General features: G+C 49.0%; 1 protein-coding gene across 2 annotated transcripts in view; it reads left to right on the top strand.

Moving 5' to 3' along the window:
• Notum (palmitoleoyl-protein carboxylesterase notum) overlaps window positions 1-12,625 on the top strand; it is a 69,071-nt gene extending 56,446 nt beyond the window's left edge. For both annotated transcript variants that reach the window (XM_053795019.2, XM_053795020.2), the window contains 4 exons: window positions 1,167-2,053; window positions 10,320-10,385; window positions 11,627-11,935; window positions 12,389-12,625. In XM_053795019.2, the coding sequence (XP_053650994.2) occupies window positions 1,167-2,053; window positions 10,320-10,385; window positions 11,627-11,935; window positions 12,389-12,525 (1,399 nt within the window). In that variant the 3' untranslated portion in view covers window positions 12,526-12,625. The remainder of the gene's footprint in view (window positions 1-1,166; window positions 2,054-10,319; window positions 10,386-11,626; window positions 11,936-12,388) is intronic.
• Window positions 12,626-23,799: the final 11,174 nt, after the last annotated feature.

Here is a 23,799-nt window from a genome sequence, read left to right as displayed (position 1 = left end):
ACTCTTGAAAGAACCCAGACTCTTGAAAGGACCCAGACTCTTGAAAGAACCCAGACTCTTGAAAGGACCCAGACTCTTGAAAGGACCCAGACTCTTGAAAGAACCCAGACTCTTGAAAGGACCCAGACTCTTGAAAGGACCCAGACTCTTGAAAGGACCCAGACTCTTGAAAGGACCCAGACTCTTGAAGTGACCCAGACTCTTGAAAGGACCCAGACTCTTGAAAGGACCCAGACTCTTGAAAGAACCCAGACTCTTGAAAGGACCCAGACTCTTGAAAGGACCCAGACTCTTGAAAGAACCCAGACTCTTGAAAGGACCCAGACTCTTGAAAGGACCCAGACTCTTGAAAGGACCCAGACTCTTGAAAGAACCCAGACTCTTGAAAGGACCCAGACTCTTGAAAGAACCCAGACTCTTGAAAGGACCCAGACTCTTGAAAGGACCCAGACTCTTGAAAGAACCCAGACTCTTGAAAGGACCCAGACTCTTGAAAGGACCCAGACTCTTGAAAGGACCCAGACTCTTGAAAGGACCCAGACTCTTGAAGTGACCCAGACTCTTGAAAGGACCCAGACTCTTGAAGGGACCCAGACTCTTGAAAGAACCCAGACTCTTGAAGAGCCTATTTTTTTCATGTAAATTTATCAATATATGTTTACAATTTACAAATTATTTATCAGAATATTTGGATAAAAAACTGCAGTATTAATATTGGTGTCTGTGTTGTTTGATAATGTATAATAACCGCCTCGTATATGATATTAAAACGTAAGTCCGTGAGTTTTAAGACACTTGCCGCGGGTTCGAATCCCACCCGTACCGTTATTAGTCTGAATCATTGGTATGTTTACTAGGTTTAAAACCTATCGACTACACGAGGATTTTATGGTTAATATTATCTGTACACCACCAGTAGATATGTATTAAACTTATAGTGTAGATTTTTTTCAGGTTGCACAGCTTAGCAAATCTACCTTTGTCTGAATTAGCATAATTAGCATAATTAATATGTACTAAATCTATGACTGATGACTTGTGTCTGAATATGATATATGTAAGTAATAAGAGAAGCCCTCAAACTATGTTTAACTTTCTGTTGGTTCTGCGTTGTGTAGTTGTTTATTAATTTTATATTTTATTTCATCATAGACTTTGCTCTGCAGGGCATTGTTTGCTCCCTCCTGCATTTCCCATACTGTCTTCACCAAGAGAAACTGGGCTGGAGTTAAAATACGGGACGTGTCTCTGCCTCAGGCGCTCTACTGCTGGGACATCACACCATCAGATGCTCTTGCTGCCATCACACCGCCTCCACGCAGAGGCAAAGCTGCTGAGGGAACGACTGGTGGCGAGGGTAGAGCAGTTGCTGGTGTTGGTGTTGGTGCTGGTGTTGGTGCTAGTGTTGGTGCTGGTGGGAGACACCAGCGCCGGCGGCACCGTACACATAGGAACCAGGAAACAGTCAATCAAGGACATGGAGGCAATGGACGTAGGAGAAATAACCAGGGCCAAAGGAGAAATGGATGGCAGAAGAGTAAAAAACCTCAAAGAAAAGTGCAGGGACAGAGTAGAAACCCTAATAATAGTAGCAATATTAAAAATAGTAGTAGCAGTGTACAGAGGAATCACCTGGTGCTAGACAGTACTCAACAGAGAGTGAACAGTAGTTATAATAACAGTGGTAACAGCAGTGTTAACAGTGAACCGTCTCAGGACACAAACAGACCAAATATTCTCAGCAGAGAAATGCTTGCTGACTCACCAAAGAACAGTGTGCAGGTTGACCACACTCCTGACTCGCCATATTTACTACACTCAAATTTCATCGACACACCTCAGGAAAATGGTCATATTGTCCATACGGAAGAAGACTTACATGACAGAAGTGACAGTCAGGCCTCCGAAAGACGTACACGGAGAAAAAGAAAAAGAAAAAAGAAAAATAAACGAGAGAGAGAGAGAAAGAAGAGAAAGCGGGAAAGAAAACGTAAGAGACGTGAACGTAAAAGAAAACAAATGGAAAGAAGGAAGAGGAGAGAGAGAGAAAAAGGTAATATATTAACTTCGTTCAATTTCTCTTTGTAGTTATCATATGTTAATTAGTAGATAGGTTTAGATACTAGGATCTACACTCTCATCTGAAGCGACAGAATAGAAAATACTTGTGAACATAAAAATAGTCAGGGTTATTAAGGCTAGGGCTTTGGGTAGTTTCAAATTTAGGTTGGATAAATACATGAGTATTTGATTTGAGTGGGACTTGCACATCATAGCTTATTTCTTGGGTAGCATTGAAAATTGGGTTGGTCAAATGTTTGTTAGTGGGATGAATTGTAAAGGACCTGCCTAGTATGGGCCAACAGGCCTGCTGCAGTGTTTCTCCTTTCTTATGTTCTTCTTATGTTCTTATATACAGTCTTACACATATTAACAACGATAATTGAAACAACACATATACATGTATTGACCTTCTAAGCAAAAGTTCGTCTCCTATAAGCAAGTTTATTCAGGTATACACAGATATATAGATTATATATTCGTGTATACCTGTATAGCAGTTTATGTATATAGAACACAAGATAGCCTAAGAAACTCAAAGTGACTTATTCCCATTAGGGTCATGTCAAAGTCAGGTCACCCAAAAAAAGAAAAATATTTAATATTACCCGGTCACAGACCGGGCCGGGGGGCGTTGACCCCCCTCTCCAGGTACATATATCTCATATTAAACGTTCATGAGTTAACTCTTACAAAGTAAGTCCATGAGGTAGGCTGCTGGGGTGCTAGTGCTAGGAGTCCATGAGGTAGGCTGCTGGGGTGCTAGTGCTAGGAGTCCTTGAGGTAGGCTGCTGGGGTGCTAGTGCTAGGAGTCCATGAGGTAGGCTGCTGGGGTGCTAGTGCTAGGAGTCCATGAGGTAGGCTGCTGGGGTGCTAGTGCTAGGAGTCCATGAGGTAGGCTGCTGGGGTGCTAGTGCTAGGAGTCCATGAGGTAGGCTGCTGGGGTGCTAGTGCTAGGAGTCCATGAGGTAGGCTGCTGGGGTGCTAGTGCTAGGAGTCCATGAGGTAGGCTGCTGGGGTGCTAGTGCTAGGAGTCCATGAGGTAGGCTGCTGGGGTGCTAGTGCTAGGAGTCCATGAGGTAGGCTGCTGGGGTGCTAGTGCTAGGAGTCCATGAGGTAGGCTGCTGGGGTGCTAGTGCTAGGAGTCCATGAGGTAGGCTGCTGGGGTGCTAGTGCTAGGAGTCCATGAGGTAGGCTGCTGGGGTGCTAGTGCTAGGAGTCCATGAGGTAGGCTGCTGGGGTGCTAGTGCTAGGAGTCCATGAGGTAGGCTGCTGGGGTGCTAGTGCTAGGAGTCCATGAGGTAGGCTGCTGGGGTGCTAGTGCTAGGAGTCCATGAGGTAGGCTGCTGGGGTGCTAGTGCTAGGAGTCCATGAGGTAGGCTGCTGGGGTGCTAGTGCTAGGAGTCCATGAGGTAGGCTGCTGGGGTGCTAGTGCTAGGAGTCCATGAGGTAGGCTGCTGGGGTGCTAGTGCTAGGAGTCCATGAGGTAGGCTGCTGGGGTGCTAGTGCTAGGAGTCCATGAGGTAGGCTGCTGGGGTGCTAGTGCTAGGAGTCCATGAGGTAGGCTGCTGGGGTGCTAGTGCTAGGAGTCCATGAGGTAGGCTGCTGGGGTGCTAGTGCTAGGAGTCCATGAGGTAGGCTGCTGGGGTGCTAGTGCTAGGAGTCCATGAGGTAGGCTGCTGGGGTGCTAGTGCTAGGAGTCCATGAGGTAGGCTGCTGGGGTGCTAGTGCTAGGAGTCCATGAGGTAGGCTGCTGGGGTGCTAGTGCTAGGAGTCCATGAGGTAGGCTGCTGGGGTGCTAGTGCTAGGAGTCCATGAGGTAGGCTGCTGGGGTGCTAGTGCTAGGAGTCCATGAGGTAGGCTGCTGGGGTGCTAGTGCTAGGAGTCCATGAGGTAGGCTGCTGGGGTGCTAGTGCTAGGAGTCCATGAGGTAGGCTGCTGGGGTGCTAGTGCTAGGAGTCCATGAGGTAGGCTGCTGGGGTGCTAGTGCTAGGAGTCCATGAGGTAGGCTGCTGGGGTGCTAGTGCTAGGAGTCCATGAGGTAGGCTGCTGGGGTGCTAGTGCTAGGAGTCCATGAGGTAGGCTGCTGGGGTGCTAGTGCTAGGAGTCCATGAGGTAGGCTGCTGGGGTGCTAGTGCTAGGAGTCCATGAGGTAGGCTGCTGGGGTGCTAGTGCTAGGAGTCCATGAGGTAGGCTGCTGGGGTGCTAGTGCTAGGAGTCCATGAGGTAGGCTGCTGGGGTGCTAGTGCTAGGAGTCCATGAGGTAGGCTGCTGGGGTGCTAGTGCTAGGAGTCCATGAGGTAGGCTGCTGGGGTGCTAGTGCTAGGAGTCCATGAGGTAGGCTGCTGGGGTGCTAGTGCTAGGAGTCCATGAGGTAGGCTGCTGGGGTGCTAGTGCTAGGAGTCCATGAGGTAGGCTGCTGGGGTGCTAGTGCTAGGAGTCCATGAGGTAGGCTGCTGGGGTGCTAGTGCTAGGAGTCCATGAGGTAGGCTGCTGGGGTGCTAGTGCTAGGAGTCCATGAGGTAGGCTGCTGGGGTGCTAGTGCTAGGAGTCCATGAGGTAGGCTGCTGGGGTGCTAGTGCTAGGAGTCCATGAGGTAGGCTGCTGGGGTGCTAGTGCTAGGAGTCCATGAGGTAGGCTGCTGGGGTGCTAGTGCTAGGAGTCCATGAGGTAGGCTGCTGGGGTGCTAGTGCTAGGAGTCCATGAGGTAGGCTGCTGGGGTGCTAGTGCTAGGAGTCCATGAGGTAGGCTGCTGGGGTGCTAGTGCTAGGAGTCCATGAGGTAGGCTGCTGGGGTGCTAGTGCTAGGAGTCCATGAGGTAGGCTGCTGGGGTGCTAGTGCTAGGAGTCCATGAGGTAGGCTGCTGGGGTGCTAGTGCTAGGAGTCCATGAGGTAGGCTGCTGGGGTGCTAGTGCTAGGAGTCCATGAGGTAGGCTGCTGGGGTGCTAGTGCTAGGAGTCCATGAGGTAGGCTGCTGGGGTGCTAGTGCTAGGAGTCCATGAGGTAGGCTGCTGGGGTGCTAGTGCTAGGAGTCCATGAGGTAGGCTGCTGGGGTGCTAGTGCTAGGAGTCCATGAGGTAGTCTGCTGTGGTGCTAGTGCTAGGAGTCCATGAGGTAGGCTGCTGGGGTGCTAGTGCTAGGAGTCCATGAGGTAGGCTGCTGGGGTGCTAGTGCTAGGAGTCCATGAGGTAGGCTGCTGGGGTGCTAGTGCTAGGAGTCCTTGAGGTAGGGTGAGGTAGGCTGCTGGGGTGCTAGTGCTAGGAGTCCATGAGGTAGGCTGCTGGGGTGCTAGTGCTAGGAGTCCATGAGGTAGGCTGCTGGGGTGCTAGTGCTAGGAGTCCATGAGGTAGGCTGCTGGGGTGCTAGTGCTAGGAGTCCATGAGGTAGGCTGCTGGGGTGCTAGTGCTAGGAGTCCATGAGGTAGGCTGCTGGGGTGCTAGTGCTAGGAGTCCATGAGGTAGGCTGCTGGGGTGCTAGTGCTAGGAGTCCATGAGGTAGGCTGCTGGGGTGCTAGTGCTAGGAGTCCATGAGGTAGGCTGCTGGGGTGCTAGTGCTAGGAGTCCATGAGGTAGGCTGCTGGGGTGCTAGTGCTAGGAGTCCATGAGGTAGGCTGCTGGGGTGCTAGTGCTAGGAGTCCATGAGGTAGGCTGCTGGGGTGCTAGTGCTAGGAGTCCATGAGGTAGGCTGCTGGGGTGCTAGTGCTAGGAGTCCATGAGGTAGGCTGCTGGGGTGCTAGTGCTAGGAGTCCATGAGGTAGGCTGCTGGGGTGCTAGTGCTAGGAGTCCTTGAGGTAGGCTGCTGGGGTGCTAGTGCTAGGAGTCCATGAGGTAGGCTGCTGGGGTGCTAGTGCTAGGAGTCCATGAGGTAGGCTGCTGGGGTGCTAGTGCTAGGAGTCCATGAGGTAGGCTGCTGGGGTGCTAGTGCTAGGAGTCCATGAGGCAGGCTGCTGGGGTGCTAGTGCTAGGAGTCCATGAGGTAGGCTGCTGGGGTGCTAGTGCTAGGAGTCCATGAGGTAGGCTGCTAGGGTGCTAGTGCTAGGAGTCCATGAGGTAGGCTGCTGGGGTGCTAGTGCTAAGAGTCCATGAGGTAGGCTGCTGGGGTGCTAGTGCTAAGAGTCCATGAGGCAGGCTGCTGGGGTGCTATTGCTAGGAGTCCATGAGGTAGGCTGCTGGGCTGCTAGTGCTAGGAGTCCATGAGGTAGGCTGCTGGGGTGCTAGTGCTAGGAGTCCATGAGGTAGGCTGCTGGGGTGCTAGTGCTAGGAGTCCATGAGGTAGGCTGCTGGGGTGCTAGTGCTAGGAGTCCATGAGGCAGGCTGCTGGGGTGCTAGTGCTAGGAGTCCATGAGGTAGGCTGCTGGGGTGCTAGTGCTAGGAGTCCATGAGGTAGGCTGCTGGGGTGCTAGTGCTAGGAGTCCATGAGGTAGGCTGCTGGGGTGCTAGTGCTAAGAGTCCATGAGGTAGGCTGCTGGGGTGCTAGTGCTAGGAGTCCATGAGGTAGGCTGCTGGGGTGCTAGTGCTAGGAGTCCATGAGGCAGGCTGCTGGGGTGCTAGTGCTAGGAGTCCATGAGGCAGGCTGCTGGGGTGCTATTGCTAGGAGTCCATGAGGTAGGCTGCTGGGGTGCTAGTGCTAGGAGTCCATGAGGTAGGCTGCTGGGGTGCTAGTGCTAGGAGTCCATGAGGTAGGCTGCTGGGGTGCTAGTGCTAGGAGTCCATGAGGCAGGCTGCTGGGGTGCTAGTGCTAGGAGTCCATGAGGTAGGCTGCTGGGGTGCTAGTGCTAGGAGTCCATGAGGTAGGCTGCTGGGGTGCTAGGAGTCCATGAGGTAGGCTGCTGGGGTGCTAGTGCTAGGAGTCCATGAGGTAGGCTGCTGGGGTGCTAGTGCTAGGAGTCCATGAGGTAGGCTGCTGGGGTGCTAGTGCTAGGAGTCCATGAGGTAGGCTGTTGGGGTGCTAGTGCTAGGAGTCCATGAGGTAGGCTGCTGGGGTGCTAGTGCTAGGAGTCCATGAGGTAGGCTGCTGGGGTGCTAGTGCTAGGAGTCCTTGAGGTAGGCTGCTGGGGTGCTAGTGCTAGGAGTCCTTGAGGTAGGCTGCTGGGGTGCTAGGAGTCCATGAGGTAGGCTGCTGGGGTGCTAGTGCTAGGAGTCCTTGAGGTAGGCTGCTGGGGTGCTAGTGCTAGGAGTCCATGAGGTAGGCTGCTGGGGTGCTAGTGCTAGGAGTCCATGAGGTAGGCTGCTGGGGTGCTAGTGCTAGGAGTCCATGAGGTAGGCTGCTGGGGTGCTAGTGCTAGGAGTCCATGAGGTAGGCTGCTGGGGTGCTAGTGCTAGGAGTCCATGAGGTAGGCTGCTGGGGTGCTAGTGCTAGGAGTCCTTGAGGTAGGCTGCTGGGGTGCTAGTAGTCTAGGTAGGCTCCATGAGGTAGGCTTCTGGGGTGCTAGTGCTAGGAGTCCTTGAGGTAGGCTGTTGGGGTGCTAGGAGTCCATGAGGTAGGCTGCTGGGGTGCTAGTGCTAGGAGTCCTTGAGGTAGGCTGCTGGGGTGCTAGGAGTCCATGAGGTAGGCTGCTGGGGTGCTAGGAGTCCATGAGGTAGGCTGTTGAGGTGCTAGGAGTCCATGAGGTAGGCTGCTGGGGTGCTAGGAGTCCATGAGGTAGGCTGCTGGGTGCTAGGAGTCCATGAGGTAGGCTGCTGAGGTGCTAGGAGTCCATGAGGTAGGCTGCTGGGGTGCTAGTGCTAGGAGTCCATGAGGTAGGCTGCTGGGGTGCTAGGAGTCCATGAGGTAGGCTGCTGGGGTGCTAGTGCTAGGAGTCCATGAGGTAGGCTGCTGGGGTGCTAGTGCTAGGAGTCCATGAGGTAGGCTGCTGGGGTGCTAGTGCTAGGAGTCCATGAGGTAGGCTGCTGGGGTGCTAGTGCTAGGAGTCCATGAGGTAGGCTGTTGGGGTGCTAGTGCTAGGAGTCCATGAGGTAGGCTGCTGGGATGCTAGTGCTAGGAGTCCATGAGGTAGGCTGCTGGGGTGCTAGTGCTAGGAGTCCTTGAGGTAGGCTGCTGGGGTGCTAGTGCTAGGAGTCCTTGAGGTGAGGAGTCCATGAGGCAGGCTGCTGGGGTGCTAGTGCTAGGAGTCCATGAGGTAGGCTGCTGGGGTGCTAGTGCTAGGAGTCCATGAGGTAGGCTGCTGGGGTGCTAGTGCTAGGAGTCCATGAGGTAGGCTGCTGGGGTGCTAGTGCTAGGAGTCCATGAGGTAGGCTGCTGGGGTGCTAGTGCTAGGAGTCCATGAGGTAGGCTGCTGGGGTGCTAGTGCTAGGAGTCCATGAGGTAGGCTGCTGGGGTGCTAGTGCTAGGAGTCCTTGAGGTAGGCTGCTGGGGTGCTAGTAGTCCATGAGGTAGGCTGCTGGGGTGCTAGGAATCCATGAGGTAGGCTGCTGGGGTGCTAGTGCTAGGAGTCCTTGAGGTAGGCTGCTGGGGTGCTAGGAGTCCATGAGGTAGGCTTCTGGGGTGCTAGTGCTAGGAGTCCTTGAGGTAGGCTGTTGGGGTGCTAGGAGTCCATGAGGTAGGCTGCTGGGGTGCTAGTGCTAGGAGTCCTTGAGGTAGGCTGCTGGGGTAGCTAGTAGCTAGGAGGAGTCCATGAGGTAGGCTGCTGGGGTGCTAGTGCTAGGAGTCCATGAGGTAGGCTGCTGGGGCTAGCTAGTAGCTGCTGGGGTGCTAGGAGTCCTTGAGGTAGGCTGCTGGGGTGCTAGGAGTCCATGAGGTAGGCTGCTGGGGTGCTAGGAGTCCATGAGGTAGGCTGCTGAGGTGCTAGGAGTCTATGAGGTAGGCTGCTGGGGTGCTAGGAGTCCATGAGGTAGGCTGCTGGGTGCTAGGAGTCCATGAGGTAGGCTGCTGGGGTGCTAGGAGTCCATGAGGTAGGCTGCTGGGTGCTAGGAGTCCATGAGGTAGGCTGCTGAGGTGCTAGGAGTCCATGAGGTAGGCTGCTGGGGTGCTAGTGCTAGGAGGTAGGCTGCTGGGGTGCTAGGAGTCCATGAGGTAGGCTGCTGGGGTGCTAGTGCTAGGAGTCCATGAGGTAGGCTGCTGGGGTGCTAGTGCTAGGAGTCCATGAGGTAGGCTGCTGGGGTGCTAGTGCTAGGAGTCCATGAGGTAGGCTGCTGGGGTGCTAGTGCTAGGAGTCCATGAGGTAGGCTGCTGGGGTGCTAGTGCTAGGAGTCCATGAGGTAGGCTGCTGGGATGCTAGTGCTAGGAGTCCATGAGGTAGGCTGCTGGGGTGCTAGTGCTAGGAGTCCATGAGGTAGGCTGCTGGGGTGCTAGTGCTAGGAGTCCATGAGGTAGGCTGCTGGGGTGCTAGTGCTAGGAGTCCATGAGGTAGGCTGCTGGGGTGCTAGTGCTAGGAGTCCATGAGGTAGGCTGCTGGGGTGCTAGTGCTAGGAGTCCATGAGGTAGGCTGCTGGGGTGCTAGTGCTAGGAGTCCATGAGGTAGGCTGCTGGGGTGCTAGTGCTAGGAGTCCATGAGGTAGGCTGCTGGGGTGCTAGTGCTAGGAGTCCATGAGGTAGGCTGCTGGGGTGCTAGTGCTAGGAGTCCATGAGGTAGGCTGCTGGGGTGCTAGTGCTAGGAGTCCATGAGGTAGGCTGCTGGGGTGCTAGTGCTAGGAGTCCATGAGGTCCATGAGCTGCTGGGGTGCTAGTGCTAGGAGTCCATGAGGTAGGCTGCTGGGGTGCTAGTGCTAGGAGTCCATGAGGTAGGCTGCTGAGGGTGCTAGTGCTAGGAGTCCATGAGGTAGGCTGCTGGGTGCTAGCTGAGTGCTGCTGAGGAGTCCATGAGGTAGGCTGCTGGGGTGCTAGTGCTAGGAGTCCATGAGGTAGGCTGCTGGGTGCTAGGAGTCCATGAGGTAGGCTGCTGGGGTGCTAGGAGTCCATGAGGTAGGCTGCTGAGGTGCTAGGAGTCAATGAGGTAGGCTGCTGGGGTGCTAGGAGTCCATGAGGTAGGCTATATAGGAGTATGAGGTAGGCTGCTGGGGTGCTATAGTCCATGAGGTAGGCTGCTGAGGTGCTAGGAGTCCATGAGGTAGGCTGCTGGGGTGCTAGTGCTAGGAGTCCATATATATATATATATGCTCAATAATAACCCACATGGAGACAGAACAAACTGACTGGTCAGAGATCAAACTGTCATTGACGGATGGAGGATGGAGCCTACACCGCTCCTTACGCTGAATGACCTACGGGCTTAGCGCTTATTGTTGTCATTGTAATAAAATGATGTATTTCTTCCACGGCAGGTCAAGGAAGGAGAAAATCTGCGTCAAGACGACATAGTAGAAGCGTCAGCTGGAAGGAGAGGGAAGGTAGGGGACACCATCTCTTACGTAATAATAATAATAATAATAATAATAATAATAATAATAATAATAATAATAATAATAATAATAATAATAATCTTTATTTCTACAAGTACATTATACAACTTATACAGACCATAGTTGACATCAGTGACATACTACTGTATAGAAAGTTCCTTGTTATGCTGAGCATTTCCCGCAAATTATGTCAGTTTTGTCCCCAGGATGCGACCCACACCAGTCTACTAACACCCAGGTACCTATTTTATTGTTAGGTGAACGTGGACAGCAGGTGTCTTCAGGAAACATATCCTAATGTTTCCACCCGTACCGGGGATCAAACCCCGGACCTCAGTGTGAGCTAAGTAGGATAGCAATAGAGCTGCGGACACCCCTGACTGACGACCGGCCTTAATTAACTGTGGCTATCAATTCCTTCATAACCTACCTTGATAACTCTGGAGGGTTCCGTGACCTGATCGCTAAAGCTCTCGCTTCACACGGCGAGCGTCTGCGTTCGATTCCCAGCGAGGGTAGAAACATTGGGCATGTTTCTTCACACTGGTTGTCTGTGTTCACCCATCAATAAAATGGGTACCTAGAAGTTAGTGGACTGGTGTGGGTCGCATCCTGGGACAAGGACCTAATTTGTGGGGAAATGCTCAGCATAACAAGGGACTTTCTATATAGTAGTATGTCATTGACGTCAGCTATGGTCTGTATAAGTTGCAGTAAATAAAGTTATTGTTATTAACCAGAATTATCATTACTCTGGCCCTCATGACCTGGGTATGGGTTTCATTATGCCATGGCCGGTTCCTCCTACCCATACTCTTACGACGACGTTTCGGTCCGACTTGGACCATTGACAAAGTCACACTAACGAGAGGGGGAGCAGGACGGCTATTTGTAGTGAATTTTTAGCAAATACTTCATTATATTTGCAATAATGGAGACACAGTATACACTGTTGCACTGCATGATATATATTAATAAATATATATTTTTTATCAAGTAACGTGGTGTTTATTTTTGTCTCGAAATGTGTAATTTTATGAAGGTATGGAGACTAGGGATTGAACCCTGTGTTGAAGGGGACCGAACCTGGGTATTGAACCCGGTGTTGAACAAGGGAACTGAACCTGGGCACTGAACCCGGCAGGACCCGTGAGAATGGCCACCTACTGCAGTAACTGGTACAGTTCTCCTCACGATACAATATTCACCTACGTAACCTTTTTTTACAGGCTTAACTGAGGTTGGGGAAAGATATGTTGATGGAGTGAGGAGCGGACGTTCCCTCTCCCTCCTGCACTCCCAACAAAGTGACCTCCATCACACTGAACCCGTCACAACCGCAGCCTCTCCTTCGCAACACTCACCCACCAACCGCAACACACACTCCCTCGCAACACAAGGGTGGCCAAGGGATACATCTCGTCCGGAGGATGAATGGACAGAGGATATGTGTCCCAGCCATCCATTACACCTCACAGATCGCTGTACCTGGCCACATTGTAACTACGCTTGTCCCAAACTATTCAACCCTTTCACAGGTAAGTGGGAACCTGACTCCTGGAACACCTTCCATGTTTTGTGCTTCCAGATCTTAAAACTTGTCACCCCTGACAGGTTTATCGCTTTAAATGAAAGATGATTTCTTAAAAATGTCTTAGGGGTTAGGTTTTAATTATAATAATAATTACAAATGTCTTATGAGGCTGAACCTCGTAGGGTCGATGATGGTCAAGGTAAGTCTGTTTCCTTGGATCAAGAGCCCCTCCTTCTATTGCAGTTCGACATACTGGTTGGTTAATGGAGTTCAAAGTCTGTCGAATACACTTTTAACTACCAGGATTAAAGAGTCATTAGATACACACTGTAAAATATACACCTCTTAGTCTATATATATCATGTATGATAATTCACATCGTAACACCTTGTAGACGATAACCGGATAATTCCTTGTGGCCCAATCAAGTCTCTCAGGAACTTTCTATTTATTTCAGGAGAGGAGATGAACTTCGTCGAGCTGCTGAAGAGTTTTGGTCTTGACATGACAAGTGTAGCCAAGACTCTGGGTATTGATATCCATACACTTAATTCCATGGACAATTCCGAAATACTGCGCATTCTCACACAGTAGTGTATAGTGTTGGATTCCTCAGTATATAGTGTTGGATTCCTCAGTGTATAGTGTTGGATTCCTCAGTGTATAGTGTTGGATTCCCCAGTGTATAGTGTTGGATTCCTCAGTGTATAGTGTTGGATTCCTCAGTGTATAGTGTTGGATTCCTCAGTGTATAGTGTTGGATTCCTCAGTGTATAGTGTTGGATTCCCCAGTGTATAGTGTTGGATTCCTCAGTGTATAGTGTTGGATTCCTCAGTGTATAGTGTTGGATTCCTCAGTATATAGTGTTGGATTCCTCATTATATAGTGTTGGATTCCTCAGTGTATAGTGTTGGATTCCCCAGTGTATAGTGTTGGATTCCTCAGTGTATAGTGTTGGATTCCTCAGTGTATAGTGTTGTATTCCTCAGTGTATAGTGTTGGATTCCTCAGTGTATAGTGTTGGATTCCCCAGTGTATAGTGTTGGATTCCCCAGTGTATAGTGTTGGATTCCTCATTGTATAGTGTTGGATTCCTCAGTGTATAGTGTTGGATTCCCCAGTGTATAGTGTTCGATTCCCCAGTGTATAGTGTTGGATTCCCCAGTGTATAGTGTTGGATTCCTCAATGTATAGCGTTGGATTCCCCAGTGTATAGTGTTGGATTCCCCAGTGTATAGTGTTGGATTCCTCAGTGTATAGTGTTGGATTCCTCAGTGTATAGTGTTGGATTCCCCAGTGTATAGTGTTGGATTCCTCAGTGTATAGTGTTGGATTCCTCAGTGTATAGTGTTGGATTCCCCAGTGTATAGTGTTGGATTCCTCAGTGTATAGTGTTGGATTCCTCAGTGTATAGTGTTGGATTCCTCAGTGTATAGTGTTGGATTCCTCAGTGTATAGTGTTGGATTCCTCAGTGTATAGTGTTGGATTCCTCAGTGTATAGTGTTGGATTCCTCAGTGTATATTGTTGGATTCCTCAGTGTATAGTGTTGGATTCCTCAGTGTATAGTGTTGGATTCATCAGTGTATAGTGTTGGATTCCTCAGTGTATAGTGTTGGATTCCTCAGTGTATAGTGTTGGATTCCTCAGTGTATAGTGTTGGATTCCTCAGTGTATAGTGTTGGATTCCTCAACAGTATCAGTAGTGAGAAAGAGATAACGTGTTGCCAATAAGAATGTCAACGAAAACATAAGCTTCAGAACAGACTTTTTGGAGGATGACAACGTATCTCTCTGTTTAGAGCTTGATCAAGCTCTACATAGAACGAAACTTTGCCTCAATTAATGCTAGTTCTGCAGCTGACGTTCATCATCAGCGACACGCAGAGAAATTCCAAGTGTAAATAGTACTGGATCCCAATACCTGGAGTTCTGATCCTTCGTTAAACGGAGCGGAAAACCTTTAATAGCACCTCTCGTGATACACTATATATATTTTAACGGGGTAAAACCTTGACAAATAAAAGGCCTCGGTCAAGTGACCAACAGCCGGGGCTCTGATTCATACGTCGGTTTACATGGGGCCTTGATCCACCGTGAAGCCTGGTCATGGACCGGGCCGCGGGGGCGTTGACCTCCGGAACCCTCCAGGTATCCTACAACGAGCGGATCATGTGACTTTGACCTCCGGAACCCTCCAGGTATCCTACAACGAGCGGATCATGTGACTAACACCCACGTTTACAAGATTTGTTCACATTTCTGGCTCAACAGAATCCCTCCCTTCTCTGATGTTGGCAGAGTAGATAGTTGCCTATCATCTAGTTACCGCCTGGTTAGCTGGCTAATTATTCTTATTGTAATTGTGTATTTATAGAAATCTAAGTTACACCATATAGTACAAGCTATTACAGTTTTATTATGAGTTGAAATTTGGACGAAACGGCGTATAAAGACAAAAAAAGTACAAAATATAAATGGTTACAGAGGTTACAGTTAAGACATGTGTCGTCTGTGTGGCTTGATAAACACTACACAGACCGAAACGTTGCCCCAGCACGTTTCTGCAGCCTATATTCGTCTACATACGTTGATATTAACAACCATTTACTCATAAACCTCAGCACCTTTTTACATTTTAATTGACAGATGAAAAACTAACATTGCAAATGTCCGGAAAGAAACCTCACATCTTGCTATTGAAATATATTTTCGTATTTATAGAATTTATATTTTTTCCACTGGATTCCATTTTTTTCATACTGTAAATATATTAGATTTAATACTCAAGTATTGTACTGTATAGTTAATCATCCGTGTATGATAGTATTCTTGTATGATGTATGTCAAGCTGACAAGCGTGTATAATCTTACGCTATAGTATTTTTACCTCATTTATTTTAGGATGTTATTATCTGGTGATTATTTTCCTCTGTGGTGTTGAAATCTGGCAGATGTTCAACCCCTGTATGTGTTGTCAGGAGAAGATCTGTGTCAGGAGACACTTGTAATGGTTCCTGACGAATATACTACCACCTGTGTCAGGAGAAACTTGTTCTGGTTCCTGACGAATACACTACCACCTGTGTCAGGAGAAACTTGTTCTGGTTCCTGACGAATACACTACCACCTGTGTCAGGAGACATTTGTCCTGGTTCCTGACAAACATTCCATCACCAATACCAGTGTCAGGAAACACTTGTCCTGGTTCCTGACAAACACACCACCACCACTGTCAGGAAACACTTGTCCTGGTTCCTGACAAACACACCACCACCAGTGTCAGGAAACACTTGTCCTGGGTCCTGACAAACACACCACCAGTGTCAGGAAACACTTGTCCTGGTTCCTGACAAACCCACCAACACCAGTGTCAGGAAACACTTGTCCTGGTTCCTGACAAACACACCACCACCAGTGTCAGGAAACACTTGTCCTGGTTCCTGACAAACACTCCACCACCACCACCAGTGTCAGGAAACACTTGTCCTGGTTCCTGACAAACACACCACCACCACCACCAACAGTGTCAGGAAACACTTGTCCTGGTTCCTGACAAACACACCACCACCAGTGTCAGGAAACACTTGTCCTGGGTCCTGACAAACACACCACCACCAGTGTCAGGAAACACTTGTCCTGGGTCCTGACAAACACACCACCACCAGTGTCAGGAAACACTTGTCCTGGTTCCTGACAAACACACCACCAGTGTCAGGAAACACTTGTCCTGGGTCCTGACAAACACACCACCACCACCAGTGTCAGGAAACACTTGTCCTGGGTCCTGACAAACACACCACCACCAGTGTCAGAAAACACTTGTCCTGGTTCCTGACAAACACACCACCACCAGTGTCAGGAAACACTTGTCCTGGTTCCTGACAAACACTCCACCACCACCACCACCACCACCACCAGTGTCAGGAAACACTTGTCCTGGTTCCTGACAAACACACCACCAGTGTCAGGAAACACTTGTCCTGGTTCCTGACAAACACCACCACCATCAGTGTCAGGAAACACTTGTCCTGGTTCCTGACAAACACACCACCACCAGTGTCAGGAAACACTTGTCCTGGGTCCTGACGAACACACCACCACCAGTGTCAGGAAACACTTGTCCTGGGTCCTGACAAACACACCACCAGTGTCAGGAAACACTTGTCCTGGGTCCTGACAAACACACCACCAGTGTCAGGAAACACTTGTCCTGGGTCCTGACAAACACACCACCAGTGTCAGGAAACACTTGTCCTGGGTCCTGAAAAACACACCACCAGTGTCAGGAAACACATGTCCTGGGTCCTGACAAACACACCACCACCAGTGTCAGGAAACACTTGTCCTGAGTCCTGACAAACACACCACCAGTGTCAGGAAACACTTGTCCTGGTTCCTGACAAACACACCACCACCAGTGTCAGGAAACACTTGTTCTGGGTCCTGACAAACACACCACCACCAGTGTCAGGAAACACTTGTCCTGGGTCCTGACAAACACACCACCAGTGTCAGGAAACACTTGTTCTGGGTCCTGACAAACACACCACCACCAGTGTCAGGAAACACTTGTTCTGGGTCCTGACAAACACACCACCACCAGTGTCAGGAAACACATGTCCTGGGTCCTGACAAACACACCACCAGTGTCAGGAAACACTTGTCCTGGGTCCTGACAAACACACCACCAGTGTCAGGAAACACTTGTCCTGGTCCTGACAAACACACCACCACCAGTGTCAGGAAACACTTGTCCTGGTCCTGACAAACACACCACCAGTGTCAGGAAACACTTGTCCTGGGTCCTGACAAACACACCCCCAGTGTCAGGAAACACTTGTCCTGGGTCCTGACAAACAAACCACCACCAGTGTCAGGAAACACTTGTCCTGGTCCTGACAAACACACCACCACCAGTGTCAGGAAACACTTGTCCTGGTTCCTGACAAACACACCACCAGTGTCAGGAAACACTTGTCCTGGTTCCTGACAAACACACCACCACCAGTGTCAGGAAACACTTGTCCTGGGTCCTGACGAACACACCACCACCAGTGTCAGGAAACACTTGTCCTGGGTCCTGACGAACACACCACCACCAGTGTCAGGAAACACTTGTCCTGGGTCCTGACAAACACACCACCAGTGTCAGGAAACACTTGTCCTGGGTCCTGACAAACACACCACCACCAGTGTCAGGAAACACTTGTCCTGGGTCCTGACAAACACACCACCAGTGTCAGGAAACACTTGTCCTGGTCCTGACAAACACACCACCATTGTCAGGAAACACTTGTCCTGGGTCCTGACAAACACACCACCACCAGTGTCAGGAAACACTTGTCCTGGGTCCTGACAAACACACCACCAGTGTCAGGAAACACTTGTCCTGGGTCCTGACAAACACACCACCAGTGTCAGGAAACACTTGTCCTGGGTCCTGACAAACACACCACCAGTGTCAGGAAACACTTGTCCTGGGTCCTGACAAACACACCACCAGTGTCAGGAAACACTTGTCCTGGGTCCTGACAAACACACCACCAGTGTCAGGAAACACTTGTCCTGGGTCCTGACAAACACACCACCAGTGTCAGGAAACACTTGTCCTGGGTCCTGACAAACACACCACCAGTGTCAGGAAACACTTGTCCTGGGTCCTGACAAACACACCACCAGTGTCAGGAAACACTTGTCCTGGGTCCTGACAAACACACCACCAGTGTCAGGAAACACTTGTCCTGGGTCCTGACAAACACACCACCAGTGTCAGGAAACACTTGTCCTGGGTCCTGACAAACACACCACCACCAGTGTCAGGAAACACTTGTCCTGGTTCCTGACAAACACTCCACCACCACCACCAGTGTCAGGAAACACTTGTCCTGGGTCCTGACAAACACACCACCAGTGTCAGGAAACACTTGTCCTGGGTCCTGACAAACACACCACCAGTGTCAGGAAACACTTGTCCTGGGTCCTGACAAACACACCACCAGTGTCAGGAAACACTTGTCCTGGGTCCTGACAAACACACCACCACCAGTGTCAGGAAAGACTTGTCCTGGGTCCTGACAAACACACCACCACCAGTGTCAGGAAACACTTGTCCTGGGTCCTGACAAACACACCACCACCAGTGTCAGGAAACACTTGTCCTGGGTCCTGACAAACACACCTCCACCAGTGTCAGGAAACACTTGTCCTGGGTCCTGACAAACACACCACCAGTGTCAGGAAACACTTGTCCTGGGTCCTGACAAACACACCACCAGTGTCAGGAAACACTTGTCCTGGGTCCTGACAAACACACCACCAGTGTCAGGAAACACTTGTCCTGGGTCCTGACAAACACACCACCAGTGTCAGGAAACACTTGTCCTGGGTCCTGACAAACACACCACCAGTGTCAGGAAACACTTGTCCTGGGTCCTGACAAACACACCACCAGTGTCAGGAAACACTTGTCCTGGGTCCTGACAAACACACCACCAGTGTCAGGAAACACTTGTCCTGGGTCCTGACAAACACACCACCAGTGTCAGGAAACACTTGTCCTGGGTCCTGACAAACACACCACCAGTGTCAGGAAACACTTGTCCTGGGTCCTGACAAACACACCACCAGTGTCAGGAAACACTTGTCCTGGTCCTGACAAACACACCACCAGTGTCAGGAAACACTTGTCCTGGGTCCTGACAAACACACCACCAGTGTCAGGAAACACTTGTCCTGGGTCCTGACAAACACACCACCAGTGTCAGGAAACACTTGTCCTGGGTCCTGACAAACACACCACCAGTGTCAGGAAACACTTGTCCTGGGTCCTGACAAACACACCACCAGTGTCAGGAAACACTTGTCCTGGGTCCTGACAAACACACCACCAGTGTCAGGAAACACTTGTCCTGGGTCCTGACAAACACACCACCAGTGTCAGGAAACACTTGTCCTGGGTCCTGACAAACACACCACCAGTGTCAGGAAACACTTGTCCTGGGTCCTGACAAACACACCACCAGTGTCAGGAAACACTTGTCCTGGGTCCTGACAAACACACCACCAGTGTCAGGAAACACTTGTCCTGGGTCCTGACAAACACACCACCAGTGTCAGGAAACACTTGTCCTGGTTCCTGACAAACACACCACCAGTGTCAGGAAACACTTGTCCTGGGTCCTGACAAACACACCACCAGTGTCAGGAAACACTTGTCCTGGGTCCTGACAAACACACCACCAGTGTCAGGAAACACTTGTCCTGGGTCCTGACAAACACACCACCAGTGTCAGGAAACACTTGTCCTGGGTCCTGACAAACACACCACCAGTGTCAGGAAACACTTGTCCTGGGTCCTGACAAACACACCACCAGTGTCAGGAAACACTTGTCCTGGGTCCTGACAAACACACCACCACCACACACCACCAGTGTCAGGAAACACTTGTCCTGGGTCCTGACAAACACACCACCAGTGTCAGGAAACACTTGTCCTGGGTCCTGACAAACACACCACCAGTGTCAGGAAACACTTGTCCTGGGTCCTGACAAACACACCACCAGTGTCAGGAAACACTTGTCCTGGGTCCTGACAAACACACCACCAGTGTCAGGAAACACTTGTCCTGGGTCCTGACAAACACACCACCAGTGTCAGGAAACACTTGTCCTGGGTCCTGACAAACACACCACCAGTGTCAGGAAACACTTGTCCTGGGTCCTGACAAACACACCACCACCAGTGTCAGGAAACACATTGTTTCCATGCTGACACAAGTTCCGCCTCTGATACCCCAACCAACACTGCTATTTTTTCCCTCAAACAGTATAAGGTTGACCTTTTCACTCACATATATATATAAAACGCTATGATACACCAACGTTTGTGTAAGTCTTGAGCGAGATGTTGTAGCTGATGTATCGTAGTATGTAGTCTTAGATAACTCGGGTAGTTACTGAAGCTTAGTCCTTTCTCTTTCACACGTTTAGATTCTCAAATATTGTTATTAATGGGGAGCGCTAAACCCGTGTGGGTGAGTGGTGAAGGCTCGATTCTTCGTCCTCTGATAGCAAGGGAAACAAACCTGTATTCAGAGTGTCGTACCGAGACAAGTGGTAATTCAAAGTTATTGAATGCAAAAGAAAAAAGGCGTTTGGAGCCACCATGGTGGGCAAAACGTCGCCATGTAAAGGTAGTTTGTGTTCAAAGTGTCATTGTATTTTTAATGGATATAAATGTAAGGTGAGACCTGAAGCCTAGTGGAGACTGTTTAATTCTGAGTGAGTCTTGACAGACGTTAAAGTACTCACCCCGCATATCAACATGGGGGGGAGGGAACCTTGATGCTGGTGACGGGCTCTTGATCCAAGTAGTCGGAAGTGCTCTTCCCCTATCTCGGATCAAACCTCATTACTTCCCCCCGCCTTCCCCACTGGATCTGTGCTCCACTACCCTGAATTAAGCCTGACTCTCCCCCCACAGGCGCTGTATAATCCATATGTGGAAAATACCGTATATATTTTCCAGAAATTCAGTATTTATATGTAAATAGATGGCCATACTGTATTTAATAATATTTATGTCATAGAAAACGGAAAGCCTGCGTCTGCACAGACGAGACTCTCCATCTTGGTTTTGAATTTTGTACAAACGTTGGTGTAATGGGAAGAATTTTTCGTGTTCTAGAGGTTAAAATTGTGTTGACACCTCTCAAATAGGAGGCGAAACTGGTGGATGTGCATTCCTGCATAACTTGAGATATCAGACGACTGGACAAGACAGCTCCAGGAACCTCAGATAAGCTCTAGATTTGTGTGTAATTCTGGCCAGCATTATTTTCATAGATTTAGTTAGAGTGAGGTTTTCTGAGTATGATACACATTAATCTCCAGTCAAATTGGTGAGTGATATTAAGATATATTTTCCTTCTGTTATGTAATTGTGTATATATATAACCATTTATTATTTTTAATATACAGTCCACAAATTTATATATATTTACCAGTATTCCTGGTGTATGTATATTTCATTTAATTAATAGGTCCAGAGCAACTTGTGGTTATGACAGTGGTAGGTATCGAAGGGGGACATTTTTTGCGACCTAGGTGTCCCAAATTCCTACTTGTCTATGTAACATTGATAAATATAATCTTTATCATTTACAACGGGCAAATTAAATGTGGAAAATTGCATTTATCTGAATGTAACTAATTATGTACATAACAGTAAATGATAACAAAGATAATTATTATTTATCAATGTTACATAGACAAGTAGGAATTTGGGACACCTAGGTCGCAAAAAATGTCCCCCTTCGATACCTACCACTGTCATAACCACCAGTATTCCTGGTGTATGTATATTTTATTTAATTAATAGGTCCAGAGCAACTTGTTTACCTGGAGTTTACCTGAACTCTCTCCAGGTAAACAAGTTGCTCTGGACCTATTAATTAAATGAAATATACATACACCAGGAATACTGGTAAATATATATAAATTTGTGGACTGTATATTAAAAATAATAAATGGTTATATATATACACAATTATATAACAGAAGGAAAATATATCTTAATATCACTCACAAATTTGACTGGAGATTAATGTGTATCATACTCAGAAAACTTCACTCTAACTAAATCTATGAAAATAATGCTGGCCAGAATTACACACAAATCTAGAGCTTATCTGAGGTTCCTGGAGCTGTCTTGTCCAGTCGTCTGATATCTCAAGTTATGCAGGAATGCACATCCACCAATTTCGCCTCCTATTTGAGAGGTGTCAACACAATTTTAACCTCTAGAGCACGAAAAATTCTTCCCATTACACCAACGTTTGTACAAAATTCAAAACCAAGATGGCGAGTCTCGTCTGCGCAGACGCAGGCTTTCCGTTTTCTATGACATAAATATTATTAAATACAGTATGGCCATCTATTTACATATAAATACTGAATTTCTGGAAAATATTTGCAGTATTTTCCACACCATACGTCTTTAGCGCTCCCCATGATAATCCCATTCCCCATGCGCTGTATAATCCCCTACGGGATTAGCGCTTCTCCATGAACGTAATAACGGTAATAGCAGTCAGAGAATAAGACATTACATATAATTGCAGGGGCGCGTTAAACCCGTAGGGGGTAATACCCGTACATGATATCACCCTTCTGAAGCATCCAGAGGTCTTCCCATGCCCTGTACATAAGTAAATAGAGGAAAAATGATAATTTTCAAACCACATTCTCTAAATTAGTGTTGTGACACACAATCTACCTCAGTGTTTTGTGAATGTTTTAATTACGGTTTTGCATGAATAAAAATATCACTGGAATTTTTCTTTCACTTTTCCTTGTATTTAAGATAGTTTAGTGTGTGTGTGCTCACTTAATTGTGGTTGCAGGGGTCGATTCACAGCTCCTGGTCCCGCCTCTTCACTTAGTTAAAGATTCGCCGGTATTCCCCCGGCCCGGGCCTTTTCCAAGTGGTGGCCCGGCCTTGGCTCCCTCTTTAGGGAGTGTCTGAGACCTAAGTCTCCCATGGGAGGAGGCACAAGTACCTCCTCATCTTTGGGACCAACTGTCCCCAGGCCTAGCCACAAGCTAGGCCTCTCTGGTCTGCCATCCCCGCCCCAAGGGGGCTAATGGGAATGACAGTCTTATGAACTAAAGGCTCGGACTCAGGCACCTACCCTACCCTAGAAGGGCTGGGCATGGTGTCGATCTACGCCTCTTCACTGATCGTCGCTACTAGACCGACTCCCTGTTCCAGGAGCTTTATCGTGTGTTTGTAATATATACATACACATGATATACACATTCTCACTGCCAAAATTAACGTCTCCTGAAAAGTATACATCATCCAGGAATCACAAAATGGTGGCAAATCTCTCCAGAATAGCCAGTAATCCTCCAGGTCATGATAGCAGAGCTGCCACAGATGCAAAGGTCTCGGCTATATACCTGGAGGGGTTTTTGGGGGTCAACGCCCCCTCGGCCCGGTCTGTGACCAGGCCTCATGTTGGCCAGAGATACAAACAATAATGTCTACGGTGAGGTAGGATAATGTATCTTGCCCCGTAAATTAGCCGAAGATAAGGCAGCTCTTAGCAGACAATGATGACGGCTCCAGTGTTGGTTCCTGTGTGACCAAATTCGGGTAAAGCACTTTTTTTTCAGTCGTTATTGGCATAAATTATGTAAATTATTGTATCCACGAGGAAGCGCCAAACCCATATGGATCATACAGGGCCTGAAGAGTAGAGGGTAATCAGGTTTTATCCAAGGGATAAAACCTGATTACCCTCTACGCATCAAGGCTGCACTTGCCTAAGTAAATGGCCTGGGAACAAATTATACAGCATCTGTGGTGGGATATTGAAGGGATCCGGGCTTAATTCAGGGAAGTGGAACACAGATCCAGTTCCGTAGATCAAGAGCCCCTCACCAGCATCAAGGAACCACCTTGATGGGCCTGGGAATAAAGACGTACGTCGTGCAAGGTTCGTTACGACGTCAGGTGTTGTTGCCCTATAAACCCCATAACACAAGAAAGAAATTGTTCAGTGCTGACTGCTAAAGGTGGAATGCGGAATTTTTTCTCTCTTCCCCCTGCCGCCAGCATCACTGTCGAATTTTCAGCGTTTTCTTTTCCTGGGATGTTTGTCATTATTATTCACCCCCCACTGCTGAGTAATTGATCAGGGCGTAGCACACAAGCTTCTATGCTAATGGAAAGCCTGTTTTTGTTGACTCAGATGAGTGTGGATGTCTGGTTCCTCCTGACCTAACTGGGAATCACTTGTTGCTTAGGCAGCATAATTAACTAACCGAGAACTGATTGTTCCCGTTTCTCTTTCTAAAGAA

This window comes from Cherax quadricarinatus, chromosome 72 (assembly GCF_038502225.1).
Source record: "Cherax quadricarinatus isolate ZL_2023a chromosome 72, ASM3850222v1, whole genome shotgun sequence".
Classification (NCBI taxonomy): domain Eukaryota; kingdom Metazoa; phylum Arthropoda; class Malacostraca; order Decapoda; family Parastacidae; genus Cherax; species Cherax quadricarinatus.
This window is presented reverse-complemented; position numbering and strand designations above follow the sequence as displayed.